This window comes from Pseudopipra pipra, chromosome 9 (genome assembly GCF_036250125.1).
Source record: "Pseudopipra pipra isolate bDixPip1 chromosome 9, bDixPip1.hap1, whole genome shotgun sequence".
Classification (NCBI taxonomy): domain Eukaryota; kingdom Metazoa; phylum Chordata; class Aves; order Passeriformes; family Pipridae; genus Pseudopipra; species Pseudopipra pipra.
Window position 1 is genome coordinate 29,402,606 of NC_087557.1, and position 27,010 is coordinate 29,429,615.

Sequence of the window (27,010 nt, forward strand, 5' to 3'; positions counted from 1 at the left end):
ATGCTGAAAGCTTGTTGAAGCCTGTTTGTGGCTTGTTGAACAAATTTACTCCGTTCCTTTCTAGCATGTGCATCTTATGTGCTAGTCTTACTCACTGGTAACATACTTGAGAGGCAAAACAGATTTTACCAGTGAAATTTTCTATAACTTAAGGTGACATTCTGTGCACAGGAATTCATCTGCTAGACCTAAAAAATAGATGGACATGCTACTGTAAATATCATTGAGTCAGCTTTGCTTTTCAGTCAGTAAATGCTAGTCCTCCTTTGCAGCTGACTTGAATAGTTCTTACTGTATTGCTTACTGAACAGATCCTATAGAACCAGGCCATTCATCACAAGGTCTCTTACTGTTTGGCACACAAACTGGGCAAACAGCAACACTGATCTCCTCAGGAAGTACAGAATCTCAGCTCTTCATTTGTCAAATTGCTCAGCAATGGACTTTTAGATGGCATGATTTGTTTCCTTCAGGCTTCTCCAGTTAATTGTTCTATTATTTAAGGAGTGAAAGTAGAGATCTACTGTTGATCCCCTTGGGCATAGAAGGTATAAGTGCCCCGTGCTTGTTTTGTTTCCCTGGAATTACTGGCTTCCCCAAGGGAGGAGCTCTGCAACAACAATCTTGTTAGTCAAGCCTGATTGCTTTATCGAGGGCAAATTACCATGTTCACAGCCCTGCTGCCTTACATTCAAAAAACTCCAAACCCCACCCAGCCAGCCCTCAACTACCAGATATACATCATGTATAGTGAAACACTCTTTATATGCTGATAGTGGCATTTCATGTCCAGTAACGTGACTGTTTGATTTTTTTTTTTTTTAAGTACATGGTTTATTTTTCTTTCCAAAACCAAGACTAAATTTTTATGCTGTAAGTACTCTCTGATTAGATCTGGTCAGAACTTTTGACTCTGGGTTGCCTCATAGTAATTCATTCTCTGTGCCTGCCTGGTCTGACTCCATGTGCCAGAATCCTTTTTCTCTGCAGTGGTTTGTCTTTTTTATTCTGAAAGATGATGTGGTAAGGCAGTGCTGCTTCTCTCTGCAGCTTCATAGCCGATTCCTTTAGAGGTGCTGGATGTCACCTCATGAAATTTGCACTCTTCACATCTGGAGTGGATTCAGTACTCCAGTGAAAACAATTCCGCTGAGGTGAGTGTAGTTTGGAGCACAGCTGTCTCCTGTGATGTGAACATCTAACTGAACAATACGTTCCTCTATTCCATGGTAGAAGAGGAAACATTTCAAATTTATTAGATGTTACACTTTTCCAATATTTCTGCGTTAATTCCTGGTGTGTCAAAGCTGGAAATAAGAAGGCTCCTAAACTTGGCTTATATGGCTGTTGCTTTATTAACCCTTAAAGATTCATAGATATTCTGTGTACAGTTGTGATAAATAAGCAGGGGTTGGCTGAAGTCCTTATAATACATGGTTTCTTTTATATCCTGGATATAAACCTAGTAAATACTAGTAAATACTTAGTACTTGGCTAATTCCTGAACCAGTGAGTACTCCAGTGAAAACAGGGCGATTCCACTGAGGTGAGTGTAGTTTGGAGCACAGCTGTCTCCTGTCAGGTGAACATCTTCGCTAATTCCTGAACTAGCGAGGGAAGGCGGCGAACGCCCCCGCTGAGGCTGCAGGGTCGGGACGCGGACAGGGCTCGGCCCGGGGCTCACCCTGAGGGTCGGGCGGGCTCCGCGGCCGCGGGCCGGGGGTGTTGCGGGGCCGGGCGGGGAGGGCTCGGCCCGGGGCTCCCCCTGAGGCTCCCCCTGAGGCTCCCCCTGAGGGTCGGGCGGGCTCCGCGGCCGCAGCTGTTGCGGGGCTGGGCGGGGAAGGCTCAGCCTGGTGCTCGGCCAGGAGGGCTCTGCCCGGGGCTCCCCCTCAGGCTCGGCCGTGCTCCGCGGGCCGGGTGTCGGGGCGGGGCCGCACCTGGCGGCCGCGATGGCCGCGGGCCGGGGCGGTGCCGCGCCGGGGGCAGAGTCCAGCGCGGGCGGCAGCGGCCGGAGCGTGGAAGATGCCGCTGGGGCTGCGGAGCAAGAAGAAGAAGGACAAGTCCAAGGAGACCTTCAAGCTGGTGGAGAGCGAGGCGGCGGCTCCGGCCCCGTCCCCGTCCCCCGCGGCGGCCCCGGCCCCGTCGCGGCTGCATTTCCACACGCAGCTGGCGCACGGCAGCCCCACGGGCCGCGTGGAGGGCTTCGGCAGCGCCCGCGAGCTGTACGGCAGCATCGGCCGGGCCTTCGGCATCGACCCCGCGCAGGTACGGCCCCCGCCCGCGGGCAGCTTCGGCTGCTGCGCCTCTTCTGCGGGGAAAGACGTTCCCTTTGCTGTTCCGAGTTACCGCTCGGGAAAGGACACAGACGGAAACAGCAGTGGTCCTCCTGACCGACAGGTCTGCGGTGTCTGGGGTAACCGGTGTGACAGCTCCCGGGCACTGCTGCGCTCTGGGCAAGGGAAGGGGCAGCGGGGCCCTGCGGGTAAATACCCAGAGTGAAGGCTAAACGGGAGGGGGTATAAGTGCCCTAAATCTCACTACATTTTAAAACTTCAGCTGAGTGTGATGTTTGGAAAGTTTTCTGCTTTATCTGGTATATAGTTATCAGGTAATTATTTTTAACAGAATCATAGAATCGGTCAGGTTGGAAAAGACTTCTGAGATTGTCAAATCCAACCTTTATTTGAGTCTGTAACAAACTCATTTTTTTTTTTAACGCTGCTGCCTTTTTGATCTTTTTTCTTTTCTTTTTTTTTTTTTTTTTCCTGAGCCACGTTCTAAACATTTGTTTGGATAATGCATTGTTTTCTCTTAGTTAAAAGGTAGTGGCCCTATCAAGTTCTTCCTAGGTGGTTCTGTGAACCTTGACCTCTGAGTGGGAAACTGAAACAAAGTGCTAACATTTCATTACGCCTACGTGTGGCTGTACAGCTTTACTTGTTCCCTTCTTTGTTACTGGCATTTTTAAAAGTTGTCAAGTTCTGAGAGTTTGCTGTAGCCTGAGGTAGCAGCATTCCAAACAATACATTGTAAAGGCAAAGTGGCAGTGGCAGTGGGTACAGTTTAACCAGTCGCTGTTGCATTAAGTAATTAAGAGGTACCAGTGCCATTGCCAGGCAATGCACCTATTTTCCAGATCCTCCCAGCTGCTTTCTGACCTTCTGCTGCTTTGTTTTCTTTCCATACTGAGCTGCTGTTCCCCTTTTGTTCTGTTCCATCTCAGACCTTTTACTCTCCAGTTCTCCTAATTGCCAGATTGTCTTCTATTTTAGTTTTCTTCCTTTCACTGTTGAAATTTCGGCTCCACTGACTGGAGAAAGAACAGTGTTCATTCACAAGGAAACTTAATTTTGTATGAATGGTGCTCTCCTGTTTCTCCTGCTAAATGTATAATCTGACACCCTCAAAGGTTTTAGAGGAAGCACCACATGTTTCATGGGCATGTATTGCCAGCCTTGTGCCAAACTAGAGAAGTTTCTTATTTCTTTTTCCTCTCCGCTGTTCCATTGCTATGTGTGGCTTTTTGGGTCTTTCTGTTGTGGTTTGTTTGTTTGTTTTATTTTGTTTTAATGTGGTTTCTGGTAGAAATTGATGGAGAGTTATTTCTGGGGGCACTGAACTTTAAATCTTTCATTCTGTAAATTCAGTTGGCTTTAAGAAACTAAGTTGTACGAGATGCAAATCACGATCAAAAATATTTCCTGTTGTGAAGGTGGCTCAGCAGAGTGAAGGACCTAGGCCAGAGGGTCTTGCAACAGAAGTTTGGACGGACAAGATAAAATAGAATAGATCAGTGAACAGCAAGAACTGCCATGGAGTGTGAATTTATTAGAATTTATTTTAAATGGTATTTTCTGTTAGGTAAAGCTGCTTTTGGACAGGTAGTCTGGTGTAAAGAATAATGCCAGAAGCTACATCTCATCAAACTGACAGACACTGAGGTGCTCAGATGCTGTTTGTGGGTGGTCCCTGTGCAGGGCAGGTTCTGTGACCTCGCTGTGCTGGAGCCTGTGGGCAGTGCCCACCCCACTGCCTTTGGAAACAGGCACTGTCACAGGGATCTCTGCCTGGGAGTGCCTTTGGAAACAGGCACTATCACAGGGATCTCTGCCTGGGAGTGACTGAGGTGGAAAAGAGAGAGGGGGAAGGGAGGGGCAGAGGCTGGTGTGGAGACCATTCAGAGAACTTTTGCAGAAGTGAATACATTTAATATGATCTGTGAGTTCAGTGGAGTGTAGGCAAGGGTGTGCATTTTTGGATAAATTCCTGCCTGAGCATTTTAATAAGATTGAGAATGAGCTACACTTGTAATCTGTCACTTTTCCTTTTGACTTCGCGTGGTTGCAGCACCTCATTCCCTCTTTGGATCACATCTCACAGGACCAGCTGAGTTCAGCTTCTGCTGGAGAATCCTTTCCAGGTTCTGTGATTGACTGCCAACGGTGACAGAGAGAAGTTTATATAAAACACGTTTTTTGTTGCACAGACACTGACAGAAACTTCTGTGCAGACCTGGATCATGGGCAGGGTCAGATGGGGACAGGACAAGACAGGGGATGCTTCAAAGGGGTTGCTCCTTCACTCCTGTGGTGTTTGCTGGGTGTCTGTGGAGGAGTGAGACATAACAGCAGCTTTCTGAGGCTTTTCCTCTACTCATCCTTTCTTGTCTAGGTATTTTATTCTTCATTCACCTTCCTAGGTGAATATATCTCAGTTACTCCTCTTGAATCTGATGTTTAGCCTGCCTTTCTGCCTGCCTCTCTGACTTTTACTGTGACCAGCATTTTGTCTTTTCCTGGTACAGTGTTAATGTTCTTTCCACAGGGAGGAGGAGGAGTGGATGTGGTTTCTAGCAATGGATTACCTCTATCATTAGTATGAGTGCTGTTCGAGGTAGATCACATTGTTCCTGTCTTTTAACTTAATTGCTTCAACAGGCTTTCAACAAGCAAGCACAGATCTAAAAAAATATATGGATAGATGCAATTCTTAACTAACTACACATGTGTGTTTCTGTTTGCATGAGTAATAAAAGTATCTCCCTCTATTTTTTCTATGGAGGATGAAGTAGGAAAAGTAGTTGGAAAAAGTATTTATCTGTAGTCTTGGCCATTTAGGATTACCACTCCACTGTGACTGTTGGGAAATGTAACAGGGAATGTTATGTTCCCTGTAAGGGTGAAAGTGCTAAAGTGCAGCCTGTATGATAAATAATCAGCACTGACTGATGGGTCTGTTAAAGCATTTGGTGGTGGTGTGCTCCTGTGAGAGCACATGGTAGGGCTTTAAAGCATTCGTAGCTAATAAGGCACTGAGAACGTGGCTATCAAAGTGCAGCTGTAGCAAGACTGTTTCTTGATCAGATGAGGAGGGAATGGTAAACCACAGGAGCTGTATGGATTTTTGGGTTGTGTACTCCTAATTGGTGCTTCTGATGATTTTGGGTGCTTGGAAAGGTGAAGTGTGGTGGGGCTGCTGAGGTGAGCTGAATGCTCAGTGGGTGTGTCTCTCAAGAGCCAGTGGAGGTTGGGGTTTCCTTCACAGTGGCAGGAGTTTTGCTTCACAAGGGGAATACAGGAAAAGAGAGCCCTTTCTGGCAGCCCTAAGGGCAGAAATGCAGCTCCCTCTGTCTCTTCCAATAATAAGAGTCAGCTCCTGAGCTTATGTGTGGGCTGTTGTTCCACAGGCCTTGCCTCCTCATGCTAAACAGTCAAGTACACTGTGAGGCTGTGCCACATTCAACTTTCTTAGAAGTGTTTAATTTAAACCTGTTCAATTTAAACTTTTATGGAAGACTGCTGGCCAACCAACAAGCCACTGCTGAAACTTAGGTTTCTGAACAACACTGCTCTTCTAAATCTAAAGTGTGTTTTAGAGAAAAGGGTCAGCTTGTGAAATCTTCATCCTCATCACCACAGTGTTGGAAGTTTTATTGTATCTGCTTATCCGTTGAAACAAATTGTGCTCACAATCTCGCCTACAGATTGAATGCTTTTGTGAGCAAACAACACTCCCTACAAACCACCTCCTCCCAGCCCTATGGCAGCAATTGTTTGCTTGCTGTTTCCCTAAGCAGTGCTTAAATGTCACTTAAATGTATTAGGCGTGATGCTTGCTGTGTTAACGGTGTCTTTTTCAAATAGTTTAATTGAAAGTATTTGAAATACGAGTATGGAAATAATGGTATAGAAGAACTCATATATGTGTGCTCTGGGTTTAAAAAACCCCAAACTGAATGGTTATTTTATAAAACTTTTGAATGTATTTGGGGAGGCAAAGTTGCAGACCTGATGCAGTACCAAAAGCACAGTAGAACTTGGAGGAGTTGGTGTCAGTGGGTGTCACATCTTGCTCAGAATTAGATTTCCCATTTCCCTGCCTCTTAAACAGAGAAGGAGATTATGATCTCCTCTGTAAAGCTATCTGAGATCTCAAGGTGTAGGCTTAATAGGGAAGATGAGAACATAATAAATATATAGGATATGCAGTATGGTACTGCATATATACTTTATATAACACATCATGTAACCCTCTCTTTCTGAGCTAATACAGTTTCTTTATATAACACACAGTGTAACCCTGGTTTTTACTGGCTAATGTGGTCTCTTCCAATTGAAAATACTGATGCAGCAAATAATCCATTTTATAATCTATTTTATAAGGTTGTGCATAAGCCCCCAGATCCTGTCACTGAATGGAATTTCCTTGTTCTGTGTGCTGCACAAGATAACTCTGGGTGAAGGAGGTATCCTAGATACTCTGGGACTGATGTAACAGTTCTGATTTATAATATCTTGCTAAAGTTGGCATGAAATATCACAGCACTGGTATGCTGAGTTAAAGATCAAATGCATATGAAGGTTTGGGGTAAGGAGAGGAAAGACTTAACAATGAAAATTGCACATTGAATTTTTTCTTGCATCATTTTTGGATGAGAAAATTACTGTTAAATTGTGCCAAAACTGGAGTGAGTGGAAACTGTTGTTTAAGTATTTAAGTATATAATCTGTTATTAGGTACCAGTATTAAACTTACGTAAAACCCACCAAAAATATAATTTTTGAATTCTCAGGTCTCAGTTGTGTACGAATAAAGCTGTGCTGTGACTGGTAGATGGTGTCATGGTGTATTATCCTGGAGAGATACATCTTTAGTACATTGCTCTTTGCATGTATTTGTTCTAAGGAAAAGCAGTTGTTCACTAAAGAGGATGAAGAATGATTTAAGTTTTATTTTTGACCGGCTGATGCTCTCTCAGCCTTGTGGTTAGCACAGAACTGACTCACAAAAAATTCTGCAGACTTATGGGCTGTAGTAGGAATGCCATCCAGATGAAAGTCTAAAAAGAGAAGCTCTGGATCGAGTTTCTAAATATCACATTTCTGCTCTGTTGCCAATTTTATCTATTCAAAGGTGTGACAGTATTTACTAGATGATTGTCTGTTTGACAAGGTCAGATGAAGGATGCTAATGTCTAAAATGTAAAGACTGCTTGTTGTTCATTGTGAGAACAATGAACAAAGAACTGAGTTGCCGTTTTAAACTGGCAAAGTTATGTAGCTTGAGAGAGAAGATGTGTGTGTGAACTTGATATTGTCTGTTTGAATTGAATTCTTTTTTAAAAAAAAGCTTATGCTTCGAGATTATTCTTATTTACAAAACAGAATGCAACTTCCTACTTAGAAGAGAACTAAGTTAAGTTCTCTAGGTGTTATTACTGCTTTACTATTGTTTGACTGAAAAACATTGCATTACCTAAGCAAATAAAACTAATGTGTGTTAGGGGTGTGCTGTTACGACTTTCATTGTTAAATAAGGTGTTAGATTGCAGGGGATGGATTAGGTGAGATAAGCAAGTAGCCTTTGAAGCCAGGCTGTTTGGTGGGGGTTTTTTTGTTTATTTTGTTTTTAAAAACGACTAAGCAAGACCTCCCTCCAGAAACACCATCTCTCTACTAAACTTTCAGTTTTTAAAACCAAACTCCCCTTATTATAGAGTCTTAATTTCTAGAAAACTCTGGAAACTTAAGTGCTCTCAGTGAAATACATTAGTAAAAAGTATCCACCCCTCATTTGACCTGGAATCAACTTAAACAGGACTTTCATTTCGATTTTTCTGCTGTCATCCAGGGGATGCCAGAAGGAAAGAAAAGGCATTTGAAGTGTTCTAGTGTGGGAAAACCTGTATGTTTTATGAGGATAGTGAGGGAAGCTGGGAAGGCAAGAGACCCTCCCTCTCCAGCAAGGCCCAGCTCTGTGCCTGGTTTTTTGGGCAGCTGACTGCTCCCCAGGGCCTGCCACCTGAGTGGTGGCACAGATGAAGGACACGGGGTGACATCCTGCTGCTGTTTTTCTTGAATGCTAGGCTGGCTTCCCACTGTGTACTCCTTTTAATGTGCTGGCACTGCTTTTTCCACTTCCTAATTTGGGGCTGGAGCGCGAGGGGGGTCCAAGGTGCACTCTGAAGGAGAATAACATCCAGCAGGTATAGGCAGGGAGTGGAAAAGTATCTGCCCTTATCTGTTGTCCTGTCAGATCCGTGTGCACGTTGCTGGCAGCAGAGCCTCTGTGGGATGGTTTGCTGCTGTGCCTTTGCCACCCGTGCTGGAGGGACAAACGGAGTGGCAAGACTCCTCCTCTTCCTCTGCTTCCAGCTGCATGTAAAAGATGATCTTTGGGGGTACTCTTTGTCTTGGTCAAGTAGGTTTTAGGGATTCTCCAGGTTTCTCCTGGAGCACAGAGTTCCTCTGGTTTGGCTGCTGTGCAGGAGGAGCTGTGGAATCCCTTGGCCCCCACTCCAGCTTGGAAAGGCATTGGGCAGGTGTAGTTACTAGAGCTGTGAGGGGGATGCTGGGTTTGGGTTTTTCTGTTTTGGCTGGGTTGTTCAGGACAGCCTATAAGAGCAGAAAGCCCAAAGCCTGCCTGGAATGGCCATTCCTTCGTGCAGCACCGTGGTGGGCAAAAGCATCATCTCTCTCCCTAAGCAGTACAGCTGGATTGCTCTCATCCTGCCCATGCCCAGGACAATCAGCCTCCCTGCTGAAGAACTGCCATAAATGTAGGGAGAAAAAGAAGTGCCTGGTACCCAGTGCTGAAGGGAAATCCCTCAGAGAAGCTGATTTATAAAGAAGAAATTTACCCTTTTTATTAAGCCTTGCTTTTACTAAGCTGGGACAGGGATGACCCCAAGTCATGCTGGAGGGAGGGTAGGAACTAAGCAAACCCATTGAAAGCAACATGCTCTGAGCTCATGGGGGAACACATGGAGCAATACAAAACATTTCATGCTCTCTCATGGCCGTTTCGGTTTGATAAGCTCTTTTTTTCCCCCATTAAACTGCTTTTAAGCAATCGTGTTTTAAGTAGTCCCTAGTGATCTTTGAATCCTGTGGATTCTGTCACCTCTCCTGGGACAGCTGGAGAAGGACAGATATCCTCCTTTCACCTGTGGATCTGTCAGAGGCCAGCACCATGCTCTCATTTTATCTTCCTATCAAGCTCATCAAACCTAATATACTGTTAATGTGTTTGCTTTCCTCCCACACAGATCATGTTTTGCACTTTGAACACTTATAAAGTTGACATGGACAAGCTCTTAGGTGCACAAATTGGCCTTGAAGATTTCATATTTGCCCACGTGAAGGGACAACGAAAAGAAGTGGAAATTCTTAAAACTGAGGATTTGCTGGGACTTACTATTACAGACAATGGGACTGGCTGTGCATTTATAAAGGTGAGCTTAATTACCAGTGAAATACTTTGTTCTGTAGAAGCTTCTGTTAATATAAAAGGGTGATTATTGGTTTAATGATCCTTCAGGACTATAAAATCTTTTATTATCATAAATATGGTAAGTAAAGGAAAAAGTTGCCTTTCTTTAGGTACATCATTCAAGATTAGCTCAGCTATTTCTGTGCAGCATGTCATTCAAAATTAGTTCATTTGTTCATTGCTCCTGTAATGTGTATCAGCTTTACAATGTGACCATTGTGTTTTCCGACCTACCCTGAGGTGGTGGGTGTTAGATCCTGCTTGCCTCTGCCCCCTCCTATTTTAAAGTGATTTCCTGATGTCATTGATTAGGTGCTTATAGAACGCTCATGTGATAATGAGATCATGTTCTCTCAGTCTTTGCCTGTTCACAGGGCAGAAGCCTTTGTGCTGTACTAGAATAGGGGCAAGTATAGTGCTTTTTCAGCTTTCCAGTATTGTTGCCTTAGGTAGTGTGAATTAAAAGGATATGAATTAACACAATTTACCACAATTAACTTGAGTAGCAACTATGGGCAGTAACATGCACAACATATTAATCATAATTGCTTCCCTTCTCTTCTGGAGGACCTACAGATAGTATGTTTTGAGGCAAGTAGAGGCTGAGGAAATGATGCTACCCTTCTTGTTAGACTAGGTGTTAGGAACCTTAATCACATTTTCTGCCTTTTTTAGATTCCTTGCTCTAATCTACTCCAATTATCCACTATTAGCGAGGCATTGGCAATTATCTTCGGTCACTGCTGCCCCAATTGCTGTTCTCTTTGCTGTTGTAAACAGAGCTTCTTGTGAGGAGAGCTTGTATTTTCTGTTCATTCCTTTGCTGCCGTGGATATAAAACAAGACACGATTTAGAAATCGCTTCGCTCGTCGTCGTGGTGGAAAAATTTGATCGCGTTTGAGAAAGTCAAGATGCAGTGGAGGTTTCAGTGAGCATTTTGGCAAAACCACAGCCTCGTTTTTTATGTTTAAAGACACAGAAGTGTGCATTTCTGGTGATGGCATCCACGCAGCCCATACCATTCAGTCGTGCTGCTGCTTATGTGGCATTTTAAAAGGAGGCATTGACAGCAGTGCTTCGGTGCTCAGCATTCACGTGTGCAGCACTGTGCAGTGAAACCCTCTCTGTGCATGGTTGGTAACACAGGGAGAGAGCAGCCAGCACACAGAATACTGCATAATTGGAGCAGACTGGAAAGCCCTCACCACATAAGCAAGGCAAGCTGTAATTTCCAGTAAATCGGGTAAAACTTCTCTGAACAAACACGATTTTCCTCGTACTGGTTTAATAATAAGCATTGTCATGAAAATGGTGTGGTCTTCATGGAAATACATCAATTTTAGGAAGTTTCCAGGAGCTTTGTTGTTGCACATGTAGAGAATGGATCTTTAAAAGCAGCATAGGAAACACATATGCAAAGTCAAAGCTGCATCTTTGTTATACTTGGTTGTCTAGGTGAATGACTAAGCAGAGACTAAGCTGTTTCTACTTTAAAGTTTGATAGAATTGTTTTTGTTTATATACAAATATTTTCCTTGAAAATTTACTATGTTCCAATCTTACTTAAAAGTTAATATTAAATTTACTGATTGGTGTGTTGTTGAAAGTTGTTATGGGCTGTAGTAATTTTATTGCATTTTGAACAACAGGGTGCTTTCTACATCTGAGATATAACCCAGCCAGTTTCAAACCTGACACTCTGAACTGCAGGTTCTTTTCCTGTGAAATCTAATGTTATTTTGCCATGCCAAGAACAAAACTTGGTGTCATTCCCTTTTCACAAATTTGTTTTTGGGGTACATGGCCAGATGGGAAGAAGTATTGTGGAATCAAATTAACATTCAAAGAATAGCAGAAGAACTTGAAGTATGACTGAGAGGTGTATAAGGAGACATTATCAAATGGGGTAGACATTACATAGGAAATGTAGATCCTCACAGCTTTTCACTGGACTTGTAGAGCACTTGAAATACAGGCCTAGCAGTTGCACCTTAACTACTGTGACAATGCTGCTCTGCTGTCTCAGGTCACTTGGAGTGATGATAAAAACTAACTGCGTGCGTTCTCAAAGGCATCAGCAGCGTTAGAGATGGTGTGTCTCCAGACCTCCTGATTGGAGGCCAGAGTAGACCAGTTATGTTGATCAATATGGCCAAGGCTGAGATGTTGTTTCAGGCAGTCCTTGTATCTTCTCTTCGGTGGCAAGTTCCCCATAAATCAGGATCTTAGGGAGGGGGTGGTTGGTCCTTCATCCTGGAGACGTGCCCTGCCCAGCACAGCTGTGTTCTCAGCAACATGGCCTCAATACTTGTGACTGCTGCTTGCTCTAGAACAGATGTGTTGGTCACATCATCTGACCAGTGGATGTTTAGGATTGAACAGAGGCAGCGTTGGTGGAAGCGTTCTAAGAGTTGCAGGTGGTTCACAGCGCACAAGTTTGGTTTTGATCTAGATTAAAGAAAAAAGTGTTGGAAAGAGTTAAACTCATCCTGAAGCTTCAAACTGTGGCAGTGCATTCTAGCAGCACTCTCACACTTCCCACTGCCTCTCAGATGGAGGCACATGTGTGGGCTCACACACGCGCACGCGGAGCGGGAGCAGGTTTGGGGATGGTTGTGCAGCTGGGCCGGGTGTCACTGCAGTAGGTGGCAATATGTTTGTGTGCTTTGTCTCCCTGTTACCTCAGTCAAACTCAGCCTGAACAACGTCAGGCTTTGTTGAAAAGATTGTAATTCAGGAACGCATTCAAATGGAATCCGTATCTCTGCTAAATATAAGATATTCTACTGTGTCACAGCTTTTCTCTTAAATAGCCAAAGAACAACGGCTTATGTGATGTAAGCACATGAGGAACAAATACATAACAAGTACGTAACAACAGTAAACAATCACTGAAATTTTAAGTGTGATAAATTATTTTAAAGTTTTTTTTTTTTTCCCCCTCACTTTTTACGTTCCACTTCACAAAACCTATAAATGCTGACTTCTGTCACGACCTTTAGACTGTGTGTGTTTTCCATGAGGTGGCATTTAGAAGATTTTATTATTCTTTATTATTTCAGAGGAAATCCTTTGAGATACAGCTGTTTAGCTTGATGGGGAAAATGGCAGTTTTATCACTAGAAGTGGATCTTATTGAGATTGACCCTTTTATAGTATGTAGTTTTTACTATATAACACACCTGTTTCATGTCCCTGGACTATACCTGATAAGAGAAAAATTGTGTTCCTATGCTTGTCAAGCTATTAAATCAAAATAACCCCCCAAAAATTTATTAAACATTCACATTAGTGACATGTCCTGGGTTCAGTTTTAAAGCATAAAAAATATTAGCTTATTCAGAACCCTTAATTTCTAAAGAATAGTTGCATTTTTTCCTGCTGATATTTTTATTCAATGCTTATTAAAATACTTAGTTTGAAAAATAATGCTTTTCAAAATATGTTTTATGAAAATCTTACAGACCAAACACACTGCTGGAATAACAAGCTCAGTGCTACTGATGTTGTTCACTGACGTTCTCGAAACTCTGTGGTGTCACCTCTGAAAAGGTGTCACCTTTTAAAGGAATGTTCCTAATTCTGTTTTGTTTTTCTTTTTAAATCCTAGAAAATCAAAGAAGGCAGCCTGATGGACCAAACCAGAACTGTCTGCGTGGGTGACCACATAGAGACTATAAATGGCAAAAACGTGTCGGACTGTCGGCATTATGAAGTCGCCAAAATGCTGAAAGATCTGGAGAAAGGTCAGATGTTCAAGCTGGAGTTGATAGAGCCTTTGAAAGCATTTGGTGAGTGCTCTTGTTCACTGGATAGCAAAATCCCACATTGCACTGCATTGTGAGTTTGTTTTCAGAATGTACCCCTAAGGTACCGTGGCTGCCACGTTATTTTTTTAGCTGTGCATGAATTTTTTTTCTTTGAAGTGCAAAATTTGTGAATGGATCTTCTTCCACCTTGCTTTCTCCAGCAGTCATCCTTGTGAGGGTTTAGTCTCAGTCTCTTTTGCCACTGCATGATGCTGCAAAATAAGTGCAGGAATTGTGTCACAGATACATTTTTAAAGTGTGGATCACTTCACTAATGTGCTGACCCTCAAAACTCCTCTTTTCCCCTATTGATACATATTCCCTGTTGATCTGTGTGTCAGACTTTTCCAGGCTGCAGAAAACACTGAGATTCCCCAGAGCACCTCCTCTGCTGCCTCTCTGCCTGTCTGTTCTCCCTCTCCCCAACTGTTTTGTGGATCTCTAATCATACAGCAGGAATACTCAGAACTGGAAGGAAGCAACATGGCAAAGCTCTGTCTCTACTTGCCACCTGCATGTTATACTTAAATATAAGAGGAATGCATATCTACTGTGAATTCTTATGTATATTAATTCTATCAATGTGGTAAATAAGCAAACAAAAAAACCCCCGGTATATTTAACTCAGGGAATCAAAACAGAGACCGAGTTATCATTTTTATCATCTCAGTTTTTTTATATCCCCTCAAATTTTGTAGCGTTTTCCTGTAATAAGAACTTCAAAATAGTGCTAAATCATAAGTTTGTATGAGGCCTTTTGCGCAGCTGCAATCATGGGAAATTCAAAATCACCATCTTCCCTACAGCAGCCAAAGTTTTAAATGTTTATTTTTCAAATCTTCTTTTATGTGTTAATATTTTACAGCTAATGTCATACACCAGTCTTGACACTTGGTGTCAGAATAGCAGCAGAAATTGAAAATGTGAGAAATGCAATGATTTCTTTCTGCTTTTGGTGCTTCAGTGAAAAATGAGAGTTATGAGTTTATCTCTAATGCGTTTGGATATTAGCTGATACTCCTGTATCAACTTTAAATGTGTATGTTATACATTATGCTAAAGTAGTATTACATATCTATTCTATTGCAATTAATAACACAGCAATACCCTTTTTTAATATGAGCCTGTAATTTGTATTCAATGCTGAAAGTGTTCCACAGTCTGTTTGTAAAGGCCAGGGTAAGTCAGCATTTGATTGATGACTTCAGCCATTATTTAATAGTATTTACTTCAATCAGGTGATTAAGATACCTTTTAGTCTGCCTGTGATGTAGAGAAGGAGACCTGCTAATTTCATGGCAATACCTTTGATCTGACATTGAATTAAGAGGCAATCAGAGCTTTGTGGGCAGATTTTTGGAAGGTGCATGTCACCTTTTTACCCTACATAAATCAATTTGCACGTTGCAGTAGGTTAGAACATCCTGCCTCCAGCCTGAGGTGCAGTTGGGCTTTAGGCACAAATTTATTCAAGACAGTGTTTAAGCTGCAGCTGCTGAGAATAGCCCCAGAGGAGATGAGGAACAAGACCCAGGTCCTGCTGGACAAGCAGGTGCTGAATTCCTGTTGGTTTCCCCTGTGTGACTGCTGGGAATCAAATTGTTAGCTCAGCCCAGCTCAGCGTGGCTCATCATGACCTGCCTTGTGGGGCTGTTTGCACCACTGCAGCACTGAAAGATGGGAATGTTGCAATGCTAAACCTGCCATGTAAAGACCAGAATAAATCAGCAGATGGCTGGTGACTTGCAGCTGTTATCTAATATTAAGGAATAAACATAGTTTTCTGTAGAATAGGGAAATAAAATTACACAAGGTGCATGTATTGAAGTGCATGCCATAGACCTGCTTAGATACATTGGTCAGTGAAAGTCCTGGCTTCAGTGAGGTCGATATTGGAGTTTGAAGACCAGAAACTGTCATCAAAGCAATACTTAGAATATAGTTAATTTATAATTTTTACATACTTCTACATCTTGATTAGAATAAGCAGTGAAGATAATGTAATAACCCAAGCAAATACATCATATTTTGATGTACCATATACTTAGTTTTGCTTGGTGTTGTTTTATTTTTGTTGTTTGTTTTATCTTTAGAAAAGCTGGAACCAAGGTCCAAAGGTGGAGCTTTGACAGAGGCAAAAATCTCCAAAGGGAGAGAAACACTTCGCCTGAGAACCAAAGGCACTGCTACTGTGGAGGAGATGGTATGGTTACCTTGGGGCCCCTCAGTGGTTCAGTTATCTGGCACCTGATTTATTCTTCCCCAAGGTAGGAAGGAAAAATCTGGATGTTACCAGGTAGGAAGGAAAAATCTGGATGTCACAAGGTAGGAAGGAAAAATCTGGATGTTACCAGGTAGGAAGGAAAAATCTGGATGTCACAAGGTAGGAAGGAAAAATCTGGATGTTAACAAAGCTTGTGGGACAAAGACTGCCTTCTGCATGGAGAAATGGTTATAGGAAGTTGAAGATTAGCAGGGATAGGATGGGACTGAGGAACCTGGAAGCATAAAACCTAAGTTTAGGTTTTGGAATCCATGGATTACATGGATGGATTTAAGGTAGAGTAGACCAAAGAGGGAAAGGGGAAAGAAAAAGGGAGGATGGTTGAAGAATTGTTTCCATTTCTGACACTGCAAAGTGTGTGGGGCCAGTGTAAGGGTTGTTGTTAGGAGGGACTAATTACATGGGCATGAATATGTGTAAAACCAGGATTAGAGTTTTTGGTGAAGAGATGTTATTTATTCTGGGTTCTCCTAAATCTGATGAGAGTTTGAGGAAGATCTGTATTGCCAGGAGATGTTTAGTTTGAATGTGTGAACTGCCTGGCTTTGATGGCAGGAGGTAGGCTCAGGTTTATGAGAAGAGGGAAAGAGAGTGGAATAACCAATTTTATTTGTAGATTTTGTAAGTCTAGGTGGCCAAGATGGGAGTAAGGGTAATCACTGACAAATTGCTGGTATAATCATACTTTTTTTTCTCCCTTTGTTTCAATAAAGCCAACTGAAGTTGAAGAAAATGCAATTAATAAAGTGGATGAGCTTCTTGAAACATACATGGGGATAAGAGATAATGAATTAGGTGAGTTTTTAGCAAATACATTACTACAAAATTAAGCAATTTCTCATTTTCTGAATGCACTCTAAAATTTATTGAGTACTTTAGTCTCTGGATGTAAATGAAGCAAAACTTGTCCAGCATGCAGCCTCAAAAACTTGCCTGTATTTCTGCAAATGTGTGTGTCTGATAAAAGAATCTTCCTCCCACTTCAATCCTTATGATGTAATGAATTAATCCTCTATTCTTCACATTATCTACACACTGTTGCAAGAATTTTTAAGTTGTTTGCCATAACTGTCACACTGTATTCTTTCTGGCACATGTTTTCTAGTGAATCTTGTGTGTACCACATTTAAGGATTCTTAAGGACAAGTTTATTTGCTTTTTTGCCCCTTGGCTTGGACACATCACAGTTGATTGCTGAAGTTGGAATCTGAGATCTTCATCAGTGAAAGGGCAGCTATTTAGCAAGGGAACTGACAGAGCAATTGTACAATTTATCAAATTCTCTAAAACCTGTATTCTGAAGAACATGGGAAAACTTGCAGAATGTTTACTAGTTATCAGAATCATCAATTTATAATGAAAGAACTAAGTGTCATTAAGTTCCTTAAAAGTGCACCAAACTTGTCCTTGCTTTTCTCTGTTGATCTGACAACAACTAAGTAGGAATTTCTGTTTGTGTGGGAAGAAGCTGCAGTCTGGCTGAGTAAGCAGTGCCACTGTGGCTGGTGTATTCCTCATGGGATCTTCTGGAACTGCTGATCCTGAGATAAAGAGGAAGGTATTTATTGTTATGGTAATACCTAAAAAAAAAAAATCAGCCAAGAAATAGGAAAAGGGTAAGCTAAATGGAAAGTGATCTTGAAAAGAAAGCTTTCCTGAGAGAGAAGTGGAGAAGGAAGAGCAGAAGAGAAAATAGGTCTGGCATGAAACTAAGGGCAAAGAAGCAGGGTTGGAAAGGCAGCAGTTAGCACAGAGGAGTGAGAACAAAAGGAGGTTATCTGAATAGCCAAAAGTTCTTTGTGGCTGCTCCTGCCAGCCAGCATGTGATTGGCAGATTCTGCTGGTTTTCTCTCAGGAAAAATTGCAGGTAAAACACTATTTTTCTTCAGTTTAAGGTAGAGGTGAGCTTCCTGACCTAGAAGAGAGGGCAGAGCTGCCCCAAAACTTGTGAGTTCTGGTCTTTAAGTAACGTCTAAACTTTCTTATTCCCAGAAAATAAAAGTTCTCAAAACTCCTGTTCCCAGCAACTTTAACATGTGATGCTGCTGCCATGTAACGTGCTCTTGGGATCCCTGTGTGGTACTGAGCCATGTTTAGGCTGGGGAGGATTCCATGGCCTGTCCCTCTCCTGCAGCCTTTGTGCCTCAGTCCATCTCTGGCTCCAGCTTCAAAGCCCTGAGTCTCTTGCCAGCTGTCCCTCTGGGAGCTGTTTTTGTCCTGCAGCTGTTGCAGTCCTGGCTTAAGCTGGGCTTCTGGAGACTCCTGTCCTTGCAGGTTACTGCCAAGGTCTCCAGGCTCCTCACCCGACAGGAATAACCAGCTGGAGGTGTCCTGCTTTCGGTGTCCATGGGAACAGTGCTGTGGGAGCTGCTGTTCCCTGTGGTTTTGGCTCTCAGGGCTGTAACAGGATGGCTCTGGCACAGAAGACTGAGAAGTTCAGCTATCAACACATGGCTGAGCTGATTGCCAAGCACCTGGTAGAGTTTTCCCATGAATTCTTTGATTTTTTTTTTTTCTTTTTCCCCCCAAAGATGTAGTGCCCTTCCTCTTTCAGTCTGTAGTTTGGAAACTTTCAAAGAATGGCTTAAAAGAGTACTCAAAGAAGGAAGAGATCTTTGCTCTCAGAGAGACTCTCTTCTTCCCAACTGGGTGGTTGTTTTGTCCTTCATCTCTTCTTTTCCTCCCCAGAAGGTAGTGTAACCAAGAAAAGCTGTCAGGAATCAAAGACTGTAGGGTTTAGTTTGCACCTTTGAAGCCCCATCCTGAAGTTCAAATCTGAGAGTCGGCGGCCAACGGTGCTGACAAAACTTTATAATTTAAAAACAATTAAACAGCTCTAAGACTCTTTAGCAAAGGAGGGCTAATCACCTGTCACATATCTGCTCAATTAACACATGTCAGTTTTTCATAGACTGGATGTGATCAGTCATCCATGAAAATGAAATATGAGGAAAAGATTCATTCAGAGAATGCCAATCACCACTTAGCTCGAAATTTCACTCATTACTCAAGCCAGATTAGTTGAAAATGCAAGTCATCACAATGTGCAGCTGACAAGTGATTAAGATCTCAATCATTGCTCACTCCCTTGCAGTTCTGTTTGTCAGAATCCTTGGATGTCAGTGTTGCTCCTTCATCTCCGTTTAAATGACACTTCCATGGAGTGATTGAATTCTAAAACAGTGCCCCAGTTTCAAGCCATAAGTTAGAAAGAAAGAAAAAGAAACCCTAATGTCAAATTACAGACAGAATTAAAGGTGAGATAAAGCCCTTAATTTTTGCATAATTAAGTATCGTGATAGTTGCAAAAAGACTGACTAAATCTACACACAAATCCCTAAGTTGGAGCAAAATGCTTGGAAATCATTAGTGGAAATGCATGCACTTTTTTTTTTTTTTTTTTTTGGCACAGTTTTTTATTTTCAGAGATCTAAATGCTGCTGAGATTTATATACCTGCTTTTGGATGCACTTTTACCTTTTTATTTCTTTACTCTTTTACTGCAAACTGGATTCAATCCACAAAAGGGACAGTTGGCTCTGGAAATGTGTTCCTCAGCCATTTTATGGGCACACTAGAAATTGGGCGAAGGCTTGACTTCAGCCTTCTTTAAAACGTAAATGTACAGTTGAGAGATAATTCAGGTTATTTTAAATTCTATGCTTTCTTTTCTGTTAAAGAAGCTTGAACTGTGGATTAATGGGAGCAACTCAGGAAACAGTGTTAGTGAAAAATACTGGTGGCATTTAGTTTTTAAATCAGTAAGTCTTGAATTGTTGTAGACTGTATTTGATCCCAAAAATTCTATGTGGGAGGAAGCCTGGATCAATGGGATCCAACCCCAGAATGCTGCTGGTTGAAAAATGGTGGCAAAAAGGACTTGCTGTCACTCAAGCTTCTTCTCTTGGTTCACAACCCAGCAATATTTAATACATGTTTTTATCTCAAAATGCTTTAACTGGAGTGATATTCTCCCTGGATCTTTTGTTTTCTTCTCCTTCTGTCACCAGACTTTCATTTCCCAAAGGATTTTATTGTATACACTCTGGGGCGTATTGTTGTGGCTGTTCATTTACTCTGAGAGAATAATGGGAATTTCCAGAAAAAAAGAAAGGCAGCAAGTCCAGTTAAATGAGAAAACTTCTCCACTTCAAGAAGTATTAGTACTTAAAAAAAAAAAGGAACAAGAAATAATATTTGTAATAGTACCTTAAATGCCAGATACGATAATGTTGAACATGAAGCTTAAAACAAATAATGCTGAATATTGGAAAATGCAGTGTTATGCTTCATTTTCTGCTTTAAACTGACAGAACAGAATAGTAATATTTGTTACCTTTTTGGTGAAGGCAAAACTTCCAATAGCATTACAGCTAAATAAATATTGAGGTTTCTGTTAAGACTTCTGTTAAGAAGTTACAGTGTGGGATATAGGCAGAAAAGATAGATAATAAGAGTGTAAGGTAGATAATAAGAGTGGCAGGCAGCAGGTGGCTTTCATGGCTTGTGCCCCATGTGTCTGTTAAAAGTGAAAATAAAGATTTTGTGAAAGATCTTTGAAGTTATTTTAAAAAAGGGACTAGGTTTGAAAAGCCAGCATACTACTTTGTTCAGATTCTGGAAAGGTTGATATTGAGCTTCTCAGTTAAAGCTGACAAGACTTCTAATTCCTTTCATCACTTTTAAGATTGCCGAACTTTTCACATTTTATGTACAAATTTATCAGGTTTTTACGTTGCCTGAAGTGAAATTAAAAAAAAAAATAAATCTGAAAACAATTGGGGGCTCTCTTGAGTGTGGAAGAGTATTCTCTTGGAATGAAATTCCTGTAATCACTTGTTGTGCAGCTCTTACCAGAAGCACTGGGGGAGAGGGAGGGGAGTGGTGACAATTTGGCACGAGGCCGTCACCCCCCCGAGAACCGGCAGAGTTTTCTTCAAGTTGGCAAAGTGTCTGCTAAATGCCTTGGCAGGTTTCGAATCGCCTCGGGAATTCCGTGTGGGAAATGTCCCGGTGGGAACGCGCCTGTCCCGCACGGCGGGGCCGCCCTGGGGCTGCGGCACCTGCCTGGGGAGACGGGAACGTGTTCGGGGGTGACGGAGAAGGCTGGTCAGCTTTTAGTGCTCCTGGATGCATGGAAGGAGTGAGGCGGGGTTCCGCTTGGCACGGGGTGCCTGGAATTCCTGAGGGATGCTGCTCCCGGGATGCGCGGCAGTGCGGCCCCGCCGGCACTGGGGGTCAGCACCGCGCTGCCGAACGCGCAGCCACGGCCCTGCAGCCTCCCGCGGAACCGGCATTCCATGGACATCGCATTCCAGCCGCTGGACCTGGCGATGGGAGTGTGCCCTGATAATTACAGCACGTCAGACGTGCCCCGGTAGCGCTGGTGGCGGCTGCTCAATGCAGATCATAGAGTCATAGAATCAGCTGGGTTGGAAGGGACCTCTGAGATCATCCAGTCCAACCCTTGATCCAACCCCGCTGTGGTTCCCAGCCCGTGGCATTGATGCCACATCCAGTCTCTTCTTAAAAACCTCCAGGGATGGAGAATCCCCCACTTCCCTGGGCAGCCCATTCCAATGCCTGATCACCCTCTCTGGAAAGAAATTCTTCCTAATATCCAACCTAACCCTCCCCTGGCACAGCTGCAGACCCAGCCCTCTTGTCTTGCTGATGGTTGCCTGGGAAAAGACACCAACCCCCCCTGGCTCCCCCCTCCTGTCAGGGAGTTGTAGAGAGTGAGGAGGTCTTCCCTGAGCCTCCTCTTCTCCAGGCTGAGCCCCCCCAGCTCCCTCAGCCTCTCCTCACAGCACTTGTGCTCCAGTCCCTTCCCCAGCCTCGTTGCTCTCCTCTGGACCTGCTCCAGCCCCTCAATGTCCTTCCTGAACTGAGGGGCCCAGAGCTGGACACAGCACTGGAGATGAAGATGTTTTGGTTTGAGGCTTTAGCACGGCAGTGACGTTCTGGTTCTTTCTTGGCTAAGTTGAAAGTTGTCCTGATTGTCTGTGTTTAGTGGGTTTTGTTTTCAAGTATAAGCTAGTTTTTAAATTCTGTTTTTTTGTTTGGGAAGCTCAACCTTTAAAGGAATACTGTGTTTGAAGTAACACTTGCTGTTAATGGCAGTGTTTTACTGTGCAGTTCTGAGGCCTCAGCTGGGGCAGTTAGACTGTGATGCAATGCTGGGTGGTCTTGTTTAATCTCTGCTGTCACTGTTATGTGGCTCTTTCATGTCTCTTGACCAGTTTATCTTAAAACTGGCTAATTTTTTTGTTCCCCCTCTGCTTAAACACTTGTCTAGATGCTTACTCTGCTCACGGCAGCTTTTTTAAGTATCTTACTATGTTTGTTCTTGTGTCACCTTGCACAGATCTTCTCTCTCCGACTTTCTCCCACTGTCTATCCAGAGTAAGGTCATATCCTGCCTCATATCCAGAAATCTGTGAAGTTTCAATTACACCCTTCACCTCGTTATCTCCAGGATTTCTTCTCTATAAGTACCTTTTTATGCCATGATGTCAGGGAATATAGAGTGGAGTCGATAGGACAAATCCTCATATTCCACTTGTCAGGAACAAAAGTCCCCTGTTTAATGCCCATTTCCCATCCAGACTTGTCTGAATCAAGAGTCCCAGGAACTTCCCAGGGGACGCAGAGAGAATCAATGCTACAGGGACAGGGTTTCATCTGGCAGGGAAAGAGATCTTGAGAGTCCTTGAGAACCAGCCTGGCAAGCTGAGTTACACTTGAACTGTCTCCATCACAGCAGTTTATTTGTCAAGATTTACAGATATTTTCCTTGGACTGCTCTGTGTAGTTTGGCACACTGTGATTGTGGTTGGAGCCTCATGTCTGAACACAGTTAAACCCAAAACTTCAGGTTTCTTCAGAACTCCTGTTGTTGATGTTTACAGTGTGGAATATGGCTCGAGCTTGCTTACAGCTTGTTACAAGTTTGCACAACAGCAAATACTGTTTGGCAGAAGTTTATAACTGTCAATGAGCTGAGTTTCAGGTCATCAAAATAACATCAAAGAAATTTATTAAAACTGCAGAGTAGGGAAAGTTTATTTTCCTTTTTATCAGAGAGGCTTTGCTGTGTGGATTCAATACAGTGCATGTGGTACATGGCAGATTGTCCCAGTGAAGATGTTTTCCTGTGGCTTCAAGACTCCCTTCCCTTTCTCAGGCACTGTAATACGTGGTTTCCATTTGGATATCCCTCTGGAAAAAGTCTAGAAGTTATCAAATCCTTGAATTTGATACATTCTTGAAGAAAGTGATGGTTCCTTTGTGTATAACAAAAGATGGGGGACATTTTGCAGTTTAAGACATTAAGATATCACAGTCTGGCTCTGTCATATCAGACCTCTGCTTTCATTTTCCTGGATACCAGGATGTTCCTGGTCTTTGCTGGCTCTGGTTACAGCAGCAAGGCCTTTCCCTTGCTTTTGCACAGTTTGAACCACCTGATTGAGACTTTCAGAAATAACCTTTTCACTTTCCAGAGGCAAAAGCAAAAACTTACCCAGCCTCTAGGGCACTATAAGTTAAATATGATTTTCAAAGCTGGAGGTAATAATAACTGAAGCAAACTCGTGCACTGAAATTAATTGCTCCTTAGTTTGGAATGATGTGGAAAAATGTGGATCCAAGCAGGACAATAACGTGACCCACAATAAATGCCTCAGCCTCTTTAGTACCTGGAGGTGCTGTGGCTTTATTTTGTGCATTTGGTTGGTTTAGTTTGGTTTGGTTTGGTTGGGGGATTTTTGTTGTTGACAAAAATAAGCTAATTAAAAATTAAATGAAATTACGTTGAAAAATTAAGCAAATCTGCTTGAGGTTGTACCATAGTTTCCTGAGGACACAACCTCTTTCAGGCAGTTGCAAAAACACTGTGTCCAATACCTAGCAAATCAGATTTTAATATTCTTTGTGCTCTACACAACGCATTAGTTGAGCCACATTTGGATTCTCGTTTCCTAAAATATTCAAGTGCTCAAGTGTTTTCTCTAGGCTCATTTGCCAATACTCCTTTTTAAATGCAGGTCATGCTTAACATTTGAACATTTAGACTTGTAAAACATGGGCTGTTGCTAGCAAACCCATCCTGGCTTGGTTGCATGTGCCTGTTTTGCAGGCTGTGTGTTGTTTTCCATGTTTAAACCCTGTGCCTTTTGGCTTTCTGTGAAAAGCTTGGCCACTTTAAACTCTTAACTTGCTGAGATCTGTTCTGCGTTGTTTAGAGGAGAAAAACGCTCAAGTTTGCCTTCTGATCTTCTGGTTTAGATCAGCAAGGTCATATCAAACTTGGTGGAGTTGGTGATGACCTGGCATGGGTCTCATTGTCACACAAGGGTTGTGTTTAACCTTGTTTTTAGGCCCACGCTTCTTGTAATGAATACAGGATACAGTTTAATAACATTAAAATGAAAGGTCATTGAATTAAAAATTAAATCTCTGCCAAACAAACAGAAGAATGTATAAAGAGCACTCCGAGGAAGCTCTCCTGTCCATCAGAGCAGCAAGTAGATAGTGTGGGGGGAATTAAGCACATAAATTCCCTCAAATCCCAAATTCAGCAGGTAAACTTTGCTTCTCCTTAAGCTGACCCTGCCAGGTTCTGAAAACAGACACTCAAAACCTGCCTTGGCCCTGTGTGTTAGCTGCCACTTTGATGCTGATCCCATTATTCTGTTTTGTTGCTCTTCAGCTGCAACCATTGTGGAAGCTGGAAGAGACAAGAGAAACCCCGACGAGTTCGCGGTGGCCTTGGATGAAACTCTTGGAGACTTTGCCTTCCCGGATGAATTTGTCTTTGACGTGTGGGGAGCGATAGGAGATGCCAAGCAGGGACGACTGGAATGAGAACTGTGCAACTCCATCAGTCCCTGTTTGAAAATACAAAGTGATTTGCAAATATTTCCATCAGTAACTTTATCGAGATGAGTTCAGGGTGCTCTGTGTAAAGTGTTCTCGTCTGAGGCTTTCCTTTTGCAAAGGAAGGTTTCTAATAAAACCATGAAGAGAAACCCAAAGTTTCGACAGCTGCACGTTTAAAAAACTTAATTTGCACGCAGAAATCGCTGTGAGGGGCGCGTCAAGGTGATATATTTATACAGAAATTTTATGAAAATGATGTACTTTTTATTGTACGGACACTTTGATATATCCATATTCTGAAAAGCTTTAGACAGAACTCAGCAAGGAGTTTGGATTATTTTATCTCTTTAGAGAGGTTTATAAACTTGTTGAGGAACTACCTAGCTCTATGCTGCAGTTCCCTGGTTTTCCTTTTGTCCCTGAGTATTCATGTACACAAAAAGCTGAGAAAAACCCAAAGCCTCAGGTTTTCTTACAGTTTGGCTTGGACATTGTCTTTGCTGTGTAGACAAAGCTGGGAATAAGTTACTCTGATTCTTTAGGATGCAAATTCAGCAAAAAAAAAATAAAAAATCCTCTAAAAGATGAGAACTAAAGTCTTGGAATGAAAAGACTCGTTTGCCTTTGAGCCACAGGACATTCTGTCTGGATATTACTGAGGTGAGTAAGTAGGGTAGAAATGCTTAAAGTAGGAGGCTGCTGCTTTATTCAGATGCCATATTATTGCAATAGGAACTGTGGATGGAGAAATAAATGTTAATTTTGATTCCTGTTGATATATTTGAATAATATCTGTGAGTTGGCTTTGGAGACTACAGTCTAGGACTAGTTGATCTTTGCATATGCTAAATGAATTCTTGAAATCTAGTGGAATTCCCCTCTTTTCTGTGTTTTTTTTTCAATGTGGAAACACAGGAGGAATTGAAGGTGTTCAGACCTAGAGATAATTCTTGTAAAATCACAGACACTCATGGTTTGGATGACAGTGCATGACTAAACCCTGAAAAATACGTTAAACTGCTTTTAGATGTTAGGATTTCCAATTATATTTGTACATAAGCGTTTAACTGCTAATTTTTTACCAATAAATCTGAGATTATAGAAAATGAAATTAAACAAGAATGTGGGGTCTGACCTGGGAAGGTGTCCTAGCTTTTTAGTATTTTTATATTTGCATAAGAGTATAAAATAATAATTATTACAAAACTTTGTTTTCTAAGTCACTTCCTAGTTACTTTTCTTCTGAGGAAAATGTCTTTCACTGTCTCACAGACATCTCTTTAAAATAAAGACTATGCCAATAATTTCACATGTTCTATGTCAATGATTATTTTTGGGTCTCAAACCATGAGAGTTTGAAGCATCATGGAGAGAGCAGGTCCTCATTCTCTTTACTAGGTTATTTAGGAAGGCTTCCAAACTCCCCTTCAGTTTTTTGCACCTGTTAACAATTAGTGGATATTTTCTCTAGTTAGGAAATATTGCATGAAGATCTTATAAATACCATCCAGTGATCTTTGAATGGGGATATTCTCCAATTTTATAAATGCTGCTGGGAATGTTTTGCTCTTGTATCTCTGGTTTAAGGACAAGCTTTCACATAATATAGATATTCCTATTTAATGAGTGGTACAGAGCAGTATGGAGGTGTAATATATTTTAGGATATTTTAGAAGTTCAAGGTATCAAAATTTCTCTTCATTGTACCTCATCACCAGTGTGGGCTGAAATCTGTATTTATCTTCAAACAGGTGTGATTGTTATCAATTTCTGTATGCAGAAATTAGATAGAAAATATATAGAAATACAGACAGAAAAATTTGGGCTAGCACTTCCTATTGTTTGATAATTGCAAGTCTGAGCCCACAATCTTCTGTTGCAGTTGAGCACACTCAAGGGTTACTTTAACTGATATATTCAAGGTAATGAAGGGTTAAAATGTTGGGAGCCATATGGTTTATTCTTTAAAGTTCCAGGTGAAAAGGAAAAAGGAAATGTCAAGAACTCCCCGTTGGTTTCGAATTATTTTATATAAAAGTCAAATATCAAATTTTGTGGAAATGTTTATGTACACTGATGTTAGTAACCAACACGTTACTGATTATAAAATAAATTGAAACTATTTATAAAAAATAATATATAAAGAATTCCTTCTTTATAAAAAAGTACTCTGGAAGAGCTGTATTCTAAAATAATGCATGAGATGTTGCCTGTAGCAGATAACCCCTGCTGTTTGGGCCATTCATTTTATTTTGAGAAATT

The 27,010-nt window shown here is 42.0% G+C and overlaps 1 protein-coding gene across 1 annotated transcript; it reads left to right on the plus strand.

Annotated features, from left to right (window-relative positions):
- Positions 1–1,969: 1,969 nt before the first annotated feature.
- GIPC2 (GIPC PDZ domain containing family member 2) lies at positions 1,970–26,057 on the plus strand. The gene is made up of 6 exons (XM_064665567.1): positions 1,970–2,265; positions 9,548–9,733; positions 13,383–13,563; positions 15,675–15,784; positions 16,579–16,660; positions 24,579–26,057. Exons 1-6 carry the CDS (start codon positions 2,023–2,025, stop codon positions 24,731–24,733), a joined length of 957 nt encoding a protein of 318 aa, XP_064521637.1. The 5' UTR covers positions 1,970–2,022; the 3' UTR covers positions 24,734–26,057.
- Positions 26,058–27,010: the final 953 nt, after the last annotated feature.

Bases quoted from the DNA above. Each gene is read 5' to 3' on its own strand.
- GIPC2 (XM_064665567.1), top strand. From the start codon at position 2,023: ATGCCGCTGGGGCTGCGGAGCAAGAAGAAGAAGGACAAGTCCAAGGAG. The intron at 13,564-15,674 runs GTGAGTGCTCTT...TTTTATCTTTAG, and splicing joins AGAGCCTTTGAAAGCATTTG to AAAAGCTGGAACCAAGGTCC. The intron at 16,661-24,578 runs GTGAGTTTTTAG...GTTGCTCTTCAG, and splicing joins GATAAGAGATAATGAATTAG to CTGCAACCATTGTGGAAGCT.